Source organism: Chelonia mydas, chromosome 8 (assembly GCF_015237465.2).
Source record: "Chelonia mydas isolate rCheMyd1 chromosome 8, rCheMyd1.pri.v2, whole genome shotgun sequence".
NCBI lineage: Eukaryota > Metazoa > Chordata > Testudines > Cheloniidae > Chelonia > Chelonia mydas.
Genome location: NC_057854.1, coordinates 94,003,225 through 94,017,816, shown reverse-complemented (window position 1 = coordinate 94,017,816; position 14,592 = coordinate 94,003,225). Strand labels below are relative to the sequence as shown.

At 39.7% G+C, this 14,592-nt stretch overlaps 1 protein-coding gene across 1 annotated transcript in view; it reads right to left on the bottom strand.

Annotated features, from left to right (window-relative positions):
- GLIS1 (GLIS family zinc finger 1) overlaps window positions 1–14,592 on the bottom strand; it is a 267,642-nt gene that overhangs the window by 250,474 nt on the left and 2,576 nt on the right. Inside the window, exon 3 of the mRNA XM_037907384.2 lies at window positions 14,196–14,585. Coding sequence (XP_037763312.2) covers window positions 14,196–14,585 — 390 coding nt within the window. The remainder of the gene's footprint in view (window positions 1–14,195; window positions 14,586–14,592) is intronic.

The following is a 14,592-nucleotide window of genomic DNA, read 5'->3' as shown; positions in this document are numbered from 1 at the left end:
TACAAACTAGCTCCTTGAATCTCTCATTGTAAGGCAGGTTTCTTTGACCACAAATTGTTCTTGTAGCTCTTCTCAGAACCTTCTCCAATTTTTAAAATTCTTTTTAAAGTGTAAACACCAGACCTGGACACAGTATTCCAGCAGAAGTCTCACCAATGCTGCATACAGAGCTAACATCATTTCCTTATTCCCATTAATACATCCAAGTATCACGGTACTCCTTTCCTCCACAACATCATCCTGGGAACTCATGGTCAGCTGGTTATCTACAATGATCCTCGAGTCCTTTTCAGAGTCGCTGCTTTCCAGAACACGGTCTCCCATCCAACAAGTACGGCCTGCATTCTCATTCCTAATCAAAGACCATGCACATTGTTTGACTGCTCCCAGGTATCCAAGTGATCCAGATCACATTGTATCATTGGTCTTTTCTCACTATTATTTACCATTTCACTAATTGTGGGGTCACGTGCAAACTTTATCAGCTATGATTTTCTACTTTCTTCCATGTCATTGATAAAAATACTGAATGGTATTGGGCCAAGAACTGATCCCGGCAGAATCCCACAAGAAACACCACAGCTGCTTGATAATTCCCGATTAACATCTAGGTCTTGATATTTATTAGTCAGCTTTTAATCCACTCAATATGTGCCATATTGATTTTGTATAATGCCAGAATGTCATGTGGCACTAAGCCAAATACCTTACAGATGTCCAAATATAACATATCAGCACAATTATCCTTATCTACCACTCCTGTGATCTTGTTAAAAAACTATATCGGTTCTGTTTGATTAGATCTATTTTCCATGGCACAAATGTTGATTGGCACTGACTCCATTTCCATCCTTTAACTCTTTGCTGACAGAATCTCACTGAAGTTTTGCCTGAATGCGTGATACAGGGTATGGCTCACTGTAATGGAGACAACAGTGAGACATGGAGGAGCTGTGACTCACCTCAGAAAAGAGCCTCTTGCAGTGACTGTGGGAAGACGCCCTGAACAACAACAGACAGCGAGAGAAAAGCTGTGAGATGTGGTGGGAAGTTATCAGGGCTTGCAGAAAGTAAACAAAGAGCTGTTGCAGAGTGCTGGTTTTGGGCAGTCCCAGAGAAGTTGATATAGGAATGGCCATGGCACAGTCTCCTGTACCAGGGGAAACCTGGTGAAAAGTTGCAAGAAATGGCCATAGATAGCAGTGCTGCTTCTCCTTGACAGAGACCGGATGAGGAGCTGCGTTTGCTGGAGCTCTACTGCAGCAGCAGTTTATGCACCTTCTGGTGGGACTAGCTGGTGGTGGTCTCTGGCCAACATTAGGTCCCAAAAGAGAGTGTTGGTGACACTGCTGAATGAATGTTGCTTTTACCATCCACCTTTTCTGAATCACCCTAATTCTCTCAATGTAGCATATTACTAAAGCAATTCACACTTGGTTTCATCACTCATGCACTGCATTCTATACTGCCTGCACCCATGCACACATTCACTTCCTTTTCTTAATCATACACTGCTTGATCTATTTTTAGAGTCCTTCCTTTTTATTGAGGTTTAAGAGCCGCTCACATCATCCTTTCAATTCTTCTACACATTGGCAAATAGCTGCCTTGTTAAATCTTGACTATTCTGCTACAAAATCTTCTTCAGAGGTTTCATCGATGCAAAGCTTCTGTGTGATTTACCTTCACCAGGCGCTGTCTGTGTTTCACCTAGGAGCTCAGAGACAGGAATAAGACACACGGGGCAGTGGTGCTAGAGGGCTTCTGTGCTGCCAGTGCCTCTTAATATTTGGAAGATGGAATGCTCTGAGAAAGAATAATAATTCCAGTCCTAGCCTAATTAAATATCAGTGGGGCTGTTGCCTTCTTCAGAACAATGGCTGGCATTTTCTATCCTCAAGAGGCAATCCTGGGTTAACAAAGGCTTGTCTCCAGAATGCCATAAAACAGATCCCAACTGTTTTGTACATAAGATCAATAATCCCTATGCCCAACTGTTCATTGCTGGCTCTCCCATTCCTACTTTCCTGTCACTTTTGTCTGTCTGTTTTCTATTGTGGGCGTTCTCAGAGTTTTCTTGACAAAGAGATATGGTCACGTCCTCCAACGTCCTTGTGCACACACTGCATTTAAGAGGGAGAAAGAGGTGCCGCTGACGTTTGATAAGTGAGTCAGATAGTAGGAGACTGGGATGCTGAAAGGTTTTGAGGGCTCCTCATAATACCATGAGGTAGCAGACCAGAGGAGAAAGGGATGGCAGGAAGATGGCAATGGGGAAAGTGTTTCTTTTGGGGGAGCCAGCAGGGAGAAGAGCAGGGCACTGGAAATCTGGCTCATTTACTAAAATACCCAATACCGGCATAGAAAATCCATTGTCATGTTCCACGGTGATGGGTGCAGTAGGAAGCCTAGATTGATAGCAGCAGAGGTATAGTGCATCAGAAGAATTTGTGGCTACTCCATGTACATAGTATTTCTTTGAGCTGCAGAGCCTGAAACACTTTGGCGGCTCACATGACAGTCCTTCTAGTATCTAGCTTTAAAGTACAACTAGTTTACTCAACAAGCTAAGACTGCATTTGTAGGTTGATCAAAACGGTGGAGGTCTCATCTAACCTCTCTTGTTGTTTTCTTTGATGGTAGTTGGCAGTGCTTAATTTGTTAGGAAAGAGGTACTGGGGCTCAAGCAATTAGGTGCCAAGGCTCAAGCAATTTTTTACATTCATGACTGACGCAGCAAGCCCAGAGGTGCCGGGGCTATGCACTGCCAAGCCTAGAAGTGTCGGGGCTCAGCCATGGCACAAATTAAGCACTTGTAGTTGGTACCATGATTCAGTTTTCCCTGAATCCAAGCTGATTATAAACTGGGAGTTATTTTTCATGGCAAATTTTCTCTTGAGTCTCATATTATTTAGACTGTGAAGCTGTCTCCCTGACCTCTCAGGACAATCTGCCTACTGTGAAGCCTCTACACTATATATAAAATCACCTTTATTGCTTCCAGTGATGGCTGAACTACTTGTGTTCTTGGTTTGTGGGTCCCCCAGCAACTCCTCCAGCAGTTGGTACAGAACACTGCTATAAAAATTAACACTCCCCACCTCCAGAAAGTAAAGATCCCTAAAGACCATTACTCCCACCCTGAGAAAGTCATGCAGGGTTACAGTGAAGCAGTGGGTCACATTTCCTTATATGCAAATGTCTGCGAACTCCTGTTCTAATACATTCCCAAGACTTTCTTAGTTTGACTTTCCCAAAGTAAGGCTCTTAATCTGCAGAGAGGCATCGCTGAGCCTTCGGAGTGCTGGGATTACAATGCTTGTGGCTGCATCTTTAGTCTTATTTTAGAGCTGAATTAATGTTTCAAAACACTGTTCATGAATAGCTTTGCAGCGGCTTTCCAGGTTTGTGCCCCTTTATGTTTGCTTTCTGTGACTCATCTAGCGAAAATGGACACTAGCAAAAATATTTGTGGAAACAGCACATTTTAAGTAAATATCCAGAAAGAATGATTTCTGAACTAGCAATCTCACACAAGTAACCTCAGTCTAAGAGCTCCCTGATAGCATGCACTAAAGAGAGGAAGAATCATGTGATTAATGTGTTCAATCAAAACCAACCAACATAACCTGAATTTCAGAATTTGTTCTACAACAGCTCCATTCAGCAATTATTTTCAAGTAACTCACTTTCAAGACAAACCCATGAGCTGCTTGTTGACAGTTTGCAGAAGGAAAATAAAAGGTAACATTCTCAAATAAGTTATATGCTGCAAATCATTTGCTCAGTTCAAGCTAATTTCATTCTATATTTCACAAAAAGAATGTTTGCAGATTAGATCGTCTGGGCTTGATCATTTACACGACTAATTTCACTGACTTCTGATGTAAATCTGGAGTAACTACATTGATATCAATGGAATTATGCCAGATTTACACCAAAGTCAGGAAAAGTGGAACTAGTCCCTCTGAGTTGTTGACTAAATGTAAATCAAGTCTGAAGACTGACACTACAGCAATCAAGGTTGTATAAGAATCTAGGTAAAGAGATGATTAGTGCTGTGTTTTATTTAGGAAACAAGTCGAACAGATTCTCAGCTGCATTCAAACCTTCCTCAGACTAAGCGATGGGGTCATCAGGGAAATGATAGCAGCTCTCTCATCCCAAACTGTCCAGCTTCAGTGCAAGTTAGAGCTGCAGAGGGGTAGCTCTGAATTACACCACATGCATACGGTCCTTCAGGGAGCTTACACCAGCGGAGCTGAGGTGTGCTGGATCTCCCCTGAGCCTTTAGGAGAGAGGGGACGGTGGAGTGGAGTCAATGCTGCCAGCTTTCTCTCAGGGCAGAATTCCCCTACACAAGAAGAATACTACAGTGGCCATCTCCATCCATTTTAAATCCACTTTGCAATAATTCTTTTATAACTCCATTTCTAACAACTTGAACTACTGGGCATTGAACTAGACATGAGGAATGTCCTTTACCCTTCAGCTTCCTTCCTGCAGTGAGCTGGATGGATGGTACCAGGAAGCACAAGGGGGATGTCTGACCAGGAGCTCTCGCCTTCCTGGAAACATTTTGGATAATGATAGTAGATAACCTTTTGCACTCACATAGCATTTTTCATCTAGAACTCAAAGCACTCTACAAAATAGGGCAAGTGCCATTAACCCCATCTTACAGGATGGAGAAACTAGGGTAGGTGTACATAGACTTGCCCAAAGTCCCCCAGCAACTCAGTGACAGAGCCTCGGATAGAACCCAGGACCCCTTAATCCTCGTCTACTATGGTATCTATTTACTCTGGCCTAGTTGACTTCATCTGACATGACCCTTGTCCCATTCTCCCCCTTCACTGACTCTTCCCTGCCTCTGGGTCTCACTAGGTCCAGGTATTGACTGCAGATTGAATGTATGTGCATAGGCTCTTCTAGCAGCATGCAATCCACAGAGGAAAAGGCCTGAGAGGACCATGTGAGGCCCAACCAGGAAATAAAATGTTTAACATGGAGTTGCTGATTGCCTTACCCCAGAGTCCCAATATAGGCCTGCTTCTGTTGCCACTAAAGTGGACATAGGAGCAGGACCGGGCCGTATATTATGCTCTCTGTTTCTCAAGAGAATATGGGAGGAATTTTCAAAAGCACTCACTGCTGGCCCAACCCTGCTCCCATTGAAGTCAATGGTAGAATTGCCTTTGATTTCAGTGGGAGCAGTTAGGCCAGCATGGAGGGCAAGTCTACGCTACAAAATTAAGTTGACCTAAGTTACGTTGATGTACAGCCACCGCTGTAATTAAAATCGCTTTTGCATGTCCACACTACGTTCCTTGTGTCAGCTGTGTGCATTCTCACCAGGAGTGCTTGCACCAATTTAACTGTCAGTGTGAGGCATTGTGAGATGGCTTCTGAAAGCCAGTAACAGTCGATGTAACCAATGAAGTGTCTGCACGGACACTGCCTTAACCTAACTACATGGACCTATGCGCTAAGCCTCTTGCGGAGGTGGAGTTATTAAATCAGTGTAGTGGGTGAGTTACACCGGTGAGAGCTACATTTTAGTATAGATGCTTACAGAGTTAGGTCAATGTAAGTTTACGTCGACCTAACTCTGTAGTGTAGACCAGGCCTGAGTGTTTACGAAAATCCCATGCTGGAAATCCTTTCAGGAAAACACTGGGAAATAAAATGGCAATTTCCTTTTTATCCACAGAAAACATTCCCCACGCACCGCCCCACCCCACCTTACCAGATACAGATGGGGAAAGAGCAGGATTTGCACAAAGAAGTGTAAGTGGAGAGATCTGTTTTGTGGTGAACTGAGGCCTTTTGAACCCAGAGCGCTGCCTTCCTCAAACATTATTCCAGTCCCATTTGGTACTCTTTTTCGTGTAGTGCTCCACTTCGAAGATGTTCCAGTGAAGAGCTCTACATACAGTAATTGTAAGTGAGTGACTGATCATTTGCCCTCAGTGTAGGATTCAGGTTAAATCAAAGCCAGCTGCTCTGGAGAGCGGCAGGAGAAGAAATCAAAACAAGCAGATCTAGAAATTAAATGCGTAAGAAACCACTGCTATTCTTCCACAGTAATAATTAAATCTAAGTTTTTCAAACCCTGTGCACCTAAAACAATTTTCTTTATTTTATGACTTTTTTTTAAAAAGTCATCATGCGCTGTTGTCTGTGTTCTGATAACTCTGAAATGTGCTAGTCATCTCTCCCAGTTAAATATCCTGTTTCATAAACCCACTCCTAGATATTTGAAACTGCAGATCACTAATGTCTAGCTTTAGGCATCTGACATTCCACAGAATTAATATTTAAACTTATTATAAAGGAATTGGGGTTGTGTTAAGCATGAAGTATTTAACAGCATTTTGTTTCTTTTGTTTCAAACTATTTTGTTTCTTATCTAAAGTGCATGTTATGTTATACATGCAAATAAGAAAAAGTACATAACTAAATTAATACGTTTACTGCTATTTTCCTTTTACTGCACTGAGAGTTGGATAGGCTTAGAAAGTGGAAGCTATCAAATTTCATTTTTAAGATAGAATTCTAAGTGTATTATCTTTCTTTGCCTCAGGGGTTGTTGACTTCAGTATTTAAGCTACTTAACCACATCAAATTATCAAAAAGCAATGAATCACTGGCACATATTTAAAATAATCTTAGGCCTTCCATGTCGTGCTGGGAAGTTACTTGGCTTGAGTATTGTCACATATAATCTAACTCTTATCTTTTAAAAAAATCTCAGTTACGAAATATTACTTAATTTAAAAAAATTAGCCTTTGATTTACACATTGGATGCTCTCTGTCTAAAGCAGCATGTGTAATTTATTTACAGCGTTGGAAGGCAGGCTAAATACATCATCTACTGTTATGCAAACTTCTACTAGGTATTAAAATACCTGGTCCCCCAGAGACACATTTCACACAGTTCAGCAATGTTCCAAAATAAACTAAATCTTCAGCCCCTTAAAAGCTTAAAATAACAATTGAGATCTGTATTAAAAAGTGTTTTACAGTATCTGATTATGTCTACTTAAAACCATTTTTTCCTCTGGTTAAATGTGCACAAAAAAAGCAAACCACCACACAAAAAATATATTTGCTTTCTACTTATTCCAGAAAGATTAATGTATTCTCATACTCACAAATCCTTCCTCCTGCTTCACTGGAAAAACCTTGAATACAAGAGAGTCCAATGCTATTTGAAACGCTTTGCATTAGCTCACCCTTAAGTCAAAGCCGATGAGATTTATTCTATTACAATGATTTTTATTAGTTAATTGTGTAAAGCACCAAAAAAAATATTCGGGTACTGTGAAACAAAAGGCCAAACATACTTCACATTATTATATTTACACAAATACAATGATCTAAAGGAGAGACAGACAACGAGATCATCACTTTTGAGGATCTGAATATGTAAGTTCTTGCAATTCCCAACTTCTAAAAGGCAGAATTTGAAAAGCTAAAAGTCAGAATGTGGGTCTATTTCCTATAGCAGCTCACTTTTCCCAATAATCATCAGTGATGAATAATCATTTCATAAACCTAAATTAACCATAGTAAAGAAAAAAAATCCTTGTGCCAGGTTATCAGTGAAGCATGGATTCTGCAAACAGAAAGCAGGAGATACCCTCTGGGGTTTCACATACTGAATGCTTTAAAGTACAGTGAAGAAAAAAAAATCTTGGCAACTATTCTTCAAAGTTGAAACTGAAAGGTAGAATTGGAATCGAATTTAGATGACATGGTCTTTGATTTTAACTTGCCACATTGAAAATGACTCCTGCCATTTTAGTGCTTCAACCAGTCATTTTGTTCACTTCATTGCAATGTTCAGGATTTTCGGGATACAAGGTAACAGCTGTGTCATATTCAGAAACACATCTTTGCTCTTGTATTCAGATTTCTAGGGTAAGATTGCACTGTATGAGAATTAGCAAACACCACCCCTGCTTTTGATCCAAGTTTTTTTTGGTTTTTTTTTTTGGTATTTATAAGTTGCATCAGTGTGCTGGAAAATAAAGTTTTGAGGCTGACAAATAAAGTAAACAAACCAGCCCTATATTAAAAGAAGTTACCGTACACTGTCAAACGACTGCCGGATTGTGTGACTTCTCTGGTCTGTTGACATGTACTGATAGAAACCTGGAGTATGAAATGCAGCAGTTTGCATCCCTAATCCCTCTCTAATTGCCCAGTCAGCATCTTTAAGTGTGTTTCAAAAAAGCTCTAAAACAGAGGTATATTCTCATTTCTACAATATTTATTTTGTAATCGTAATATTGATCAAATATGGAAGTTAACCTACAATATCCTAAATCTGCCACAGACAGACACATTCCCCTGATTATTTCACTTCCAAGTTTACCGACATATTTAATGCAAGGGCTGATACTTGTTCAGCACGCCTGACAGCATAGGGTATATCTACAATACTATTATGGCTGAAATACTGACCCCCCCTCCCACCCCCCATCAAAGTCAATAACAAACCTTCCATTGACTTCAATGGAGCCAGGATTTCACCCTATACAATTAAATAGCAACCTACTGCACATCTTTGCTCATTGTTAAGGAAGTGAATCTTTCTGTAGAAGAAAAGTACTATTCATAATTTCCAAGGCCAGAAGGCACCATTGTGATCATCTAGCCTGGCCTCCTTTATAACACAGGCCATAGCGTTCCCAAAATAATTCCTACAGCATAACTTCTACAAAAACATCCAATCTTGGTCTAAAAATTGTAAGTGACAGAGAATCCACCATAACCCTGGGTAAATTGTTCCAATGGTTAATTACCCACATTCTTAAAATTTACACTTTATTTCCCATCTGAATTTGTCAAAGAGGGGTGCATTTAATCGTTTTAAGTATTCTCACAGCCTATGGAGTAACTGTCAGAGTTTACGACTGAATACGCTTAAAGACAGGACAGCTTGTGCATTCTTGCAAAAGACATCTGCATGCACATTTCTTTCTAAATTCAGCAGTTTTACAAACATAATCTTTCAACAGTTCTATAACATGGTCTTAAATCTACTAAAAATCATTCAGCACACACCTCATGTGTAGGTGTTTGCAGGATTGGACCCTAAAATGGGAAAAGCCATTTAGATCTATTTAAGAATTGAGTAATTTAGAACAGTTTGAATATTAGGTCAATAGGATGACTCATAAGAGCAAAGTAACTCGTACTTGCAGAACTGAAGTCCTAAATTAACTGTCTTTTAGTTTACAATAAAATACAATCCTCTCACCCCATTTAACAAAATACATTGTAAACCTAGTTTTCATTCCAGGTGTCAATATAAAATTTTAAAGCCATAATAAGTAACTATTAATCATTTAAATCCGTTCCTTCAAGTAGAACACAAGAGGTTATAAAATGTATCCTTTTAATTATCAGGTTCATTTTTTTCTGACTGAAATAATTACAGCTCATTATCATATATAATTGCTAAATGATATCTACTACTATCATCTTTCTAACAGCTCATTTATTTCTAAACCAGAAAGCTCTATGCTTTTACATTATAGTTGCTGTATATGCCTTTACGTAACATATTGGTAGTTAGTTCTTTTGTTTTTTATTTGCCAATTATTCTGTGTTTCATTAAGCATCCCTAGATAAAAAATGCAATCCTAAATACCGGATGCAATTAGATCCACTTTTTTTTTTTTTAAACTGTGCAATAGCATTTAGAAATCTATGAGAGGGGCACATTCGATTCAGTGACTTCCAATCTCAAAAAACAAACCACAAAGAAATTTCCTTCTGCAGAAAATAACTGAAAACTTATTTTCTCTTTTGGAAACGTATAACAGTTTTAGCTAATTTGAGAAAAAAAAAAAAAGATTTACCTAAAATGACCTAAAGCAAATGTGATTTCAGCTGCAGTTTCTCCCCTTTTTTCCAGGAAGAAGGGGGAAAAATAAAATAAAATAAAATAAAGTTATGTTTTTTATACATTATTCACATAAACCCCCCCCCAAAAAAAAGATTTATTTGATTTATAAGATTTAATTGTAAGAGATTATTCAAAACTACGATGCTCCCAAAATGTGAAGTGGGCTGGGTTTGTATGGGAATCAGAATGGAGGTGAGAAAGAATACCCCTGTGTACTACATATGAAACTGAGTAAATATGGAGATTGTCATTCAAAATGGGACCAAAACTGCAACCCATCAAACTGAAATGAGTAATTCTCAATCATGCAAGTAATCTCATTCTCTTCAATGGAACTATTTGGGTAAATGATGATCATTCATGTGAGGGAGGGTTACAGGATCAGGCCCAATAAGAACATTCAGTATATCTAATATATTGTACAATAACTGGGTTAGTTATATTGCACCATCTTATGCCTTTTGTCCCAGTCCTGCAAATCTTTAATTATCCAGGAAAGATAGCCCACTGTAGTCATCAGTTTACTTACATGAGTAAGGTATTGCAAGACCTGGCCCCTTGTTTTCTTTTGTATGTGCAAATTTGCTAGTATAGAGCATTATGTTAATCTGTGGCTTTACTTAAATAATCATATAATTATGACCCTCATCAAGGAAGTGACCAAATACTGAAGGCTAAAACTACTTTACTGTCTCTTAATTTAAATAACTGTCTGAAGTAGCTCCTGAAAAGGTTTGTGCAGTTGGGAGTATTTTCCCTAACGGCACAAAGGACAGGACAAGTATCGTTTCATGAGTTAACACAGATGACTCATGAATCCAATATATCACATGAACCTGCAAAAAAGAGCATTTCATTGTAATGATCAAAACTGCTTTTAATTGGGTTTTTTTAAACACATATTGGACAGGATTTTGATGTATTTTGTCGCAATTTTTCTTCCCTACCTGAACCTCAAGTATTTTTTGTGTAACTGATTATTATTTTGCCCTGTGCTACCCTGCAAATCACATATTATAGCATTAAAGTAAATTAAATACAGCAAAACCACATAACCCTGGGAAAATATTGTAAAGTTAGTCATACCTTTTATTACAGTTATTCTATGCCCAGTGGACCACAAGTGCCTCTAAGGGAACAATGTTTGGGTGCAAACACTACAGCTTGCAATCCACTGAGATCAGAGGTAAAACAAGGAGGGCTTAGTGCGTAGCACAGCCAATCACACCGAAAGAGAGGTTGGGCAAAATGTCACATTTAAAATAAAAATCATTGCCAGAAAGGGACAAATTTGAAGCTCCCTTTTTAAAAAGTCTGCATTTTTGCTGAAATATAGACAGCCCCAGGCTGCAAACACTTACACACCTGAGTAACTTTACGCACATGGCCAGTTGCTCTGAGTTCAGTTAGACTAGTTGTTCAGGTATGGAAGTGTTTGCAGGATCAAGACTTAATACCACGCAACAGCAGAGGAATAACAGAGAGCACATTGCAATAGCAGGCTGCTCCTTCTCATTACAATTGCCTTAAAGCTGTGCTTTTTGTTAATGGGGCAGTATCTTTTTTAAAAAAAAATTTTAAACTAAAAAATTAACGCCACATTTGGCAAAATGTTTACAGACAACTATAAAAATGGTTTACGCTCACGGTAAGAGGGTCCTTCACCCCTGCTCCCACCCTTCAAAAAGGGATAAACCTAAACCAGGAGGCGTATTCTGTAATCTAACCCAGACTGAAGAGGGAGTTATTCCATATGCAGTACTGAAGTGCAGAATACCCGCTGTGTGATGGTCTGAAATCAAGCTGTCACCAGTTCCTCCCTTGAAAACCTTTGCAGGGTACATTTGATCTTTTTCCCCGCCTTCTGATTTCTTGGTTGTTTGTTACATCATGTCCACATACACCTGTCTTTTCCTATAACCGTTAGCCTATTTGCAGGGCTATTGGCAAAGTCTGGATGCTTACAGATTGCAATTTTAAAAAAAGCCAAATGATGGCAATTTAGTATATTATTTGATTATTCTATTATTTAATTGTATAAGGTGGCTCTTGTTATTAGCAGTCAATTGTTGGTGCAGCAGCACCGCAATCTCCCTACTTATGGAGTGTCCGGTGGGTGCTTTAGAAATGTCAATATTATTACTGGACGAGCATGAGGCTCACAGCAAGAGAACTTGAAAAATGCACAACTGTGTGTGTGCAGTTGCTGTCACTTCACAAGCTGCGCATCTTTAATCAGAAGGACAACGCTTCAGCTTTAGAGAACATGAAGACTATTTATAATCTGTTGCTTTAGTTTCCATTTGACTGAGATGAATGAATGCACACTGTAGTTTGTCGGAAGAAACAGACACTCTACTAAGGCTCACTGGAGTCAGTGACACTTCAAAACAATGAGAATCTATCCCAACAACATTTCATTTCCCCGGTCCCCAGCTTCTGGTCTGTGCTAAAAAGTCTTAACCAACAGCATAGCTGAACCACTCAGACAGGAAAAATCCAATATGCCAGCATTATGCACCAGGTGGACATGAAAAAGAGCCCAATCCCAATCCTGTATGTGGATAATTTTGCTCACGTGGGTAGTACAGGTTACTTACATGCTTAAGCATGTGTAGGCTTGGACCCTAAATGGAGAAACTGGATGCTTTACAAACAGGAATAAACTCCAGAGGTGACTGGAGCGGAAAGGGAAGATAGTGTGACCAGTTAAGATGAATGTGTGTCCTTCTCCCCAGACCCACTTCTTTCTGCCGCAGGGAAGCCAACATACAGTGGAACTTTTGCTATTCAACATGGGGATAGGGGGTGTAAGGAAACCATATGGGGACTGAGAGCCCCTCAGAGGGGAGTTCCACAACAGCTTACTGTGGGGCAACAAATGGGTGGGCTTTTAGGCAAGCTGAGAAAGCAGCAAAGGTGTTCCTGGTAGCACCCCAAATGGGGGGGGCGGGGGGAGGGGAAGACTGGCAGGATGCAGTCCTTTCCACAGCCTGTAGTAGAAACTTCAGCATAGCTGTGCTAGAGCTCTGTGCATTCCCCCCATGTGCATTCCCCCCCAATTTGCAAATCCCATGCATTTGGGCTGTGTGCAGTAGACACAAATTTCACCCTTGCTGAACTTGGGAAAATCTATAATCAGAAGGGGAATGCCGAAGTTCTAGAGAACATAAAGGTTATTTATAATCTGTTGCTACAGTTTGCATTAGACTGAGATGAATGAATGCATCCTGAGGCTGGAAGAAATGGACACTCTACTAAGGCTCACTGGAGTCAGTGACACTTCAGAATAATAATATAGTGGCCAGCCCCATTACCCTACCTAAAAGCTCACAAAAGAGAACATTTCTAGTCCATGTGTGAACAGTCTACTTTACTTTTCAACAGAAAGGAAAGAAATAGATGCAATTCCTAGTGGGAAGTATCTTACACCAGCCAGATAGAGGACATTTCCATAGGTTTTTATACAAAGAGAAATCACCTTGTGAACATTATCGAAAAGACTGCCTTTGCTCTAATAATCTGTGCACATCTGTCTGGGTAAGTGTATTATAACATGGATGAGATGCTTGTACTCTCTCAGAAACCAGATATGTATCTCAAGTGATTATCTAGAGAGTGGAATATTTTAAAATTGAACTTTGATATGCTAACACAATCAAATAGCAAAAGGTGGACAGGTTTAAATAACCAACTTCCAACGAAATATAATGTCATTAGTTATTAACTTCTTTAAGAATGATGGATGAAAAGATGCATTTCTAAACTAAAAAAAAAAACTGATTTTATACAATCCCTCTCAGACATCAGGAATCCTGGGTCTGAGGACTCACTGCTTACACACATGTTAATCACACCTTCTCGGTGTCTAACATACAAATTCAAACAAACAATTTAATAAGACTAGGCATTTACCTTAAGCCACAAGAACAGGGTGAAATAAGACGACCTATCCCAGTTCACCCCAGTGAGCAGACCCAGCTTAAATGACCATCCCCTGTGTGTTTTCCAAAACTGCGGAGAGGCTGCTCAAGGAAATTAAAGAGGATGCTGGTCTCAAGATTTTCTTGAAACATATCAAGAACTCTGTGTACTACATCTGCAGACAAAGTCTGGTTTACATTATCTTGCATTTAGAAGGTGGAAAGAAAATAAATTTGCAGCATTACATAAACATTTCAGAAAATATCCTGAAGACCAGAAAGAAAAAGGTTGATACAGATGAATTGGTGTTGGGTTTTGTTTGTTTCGTTCACGCATTTTATAACTCACCCTTCACACTTTGATGTTTCTGTTGCTGGAAATACTCTTTGGAGCTTTTAGGACATCGGAACTCCTGTGTCCGCTGAAGGATTGGAAGCCTCTCAAATATGCTTGGTCTTTTGGGGATGAGATCTAACAGAGGCACTGACATTTCATGGGGATTTTGCTGCGGTTCTGTATTGTCGCTGCTGTTGTTGACAGTTATTTTAAAGGACATCTGAGAATTCAAAAATGTTTTACCAGTGTTCGAACAAGTCACTTGTGGCAGTTCCTTCATAGGCACTACTTGGCATTTATCAATCGCTTCAAAGAAGGCTGCACTGGTACTGGGTTTCTGAAACTCTGCAACCTCATAGTGCATATTTGTGTCCCTCTGCTGGAAGGGTCCTTGCTTATCTCCTACATA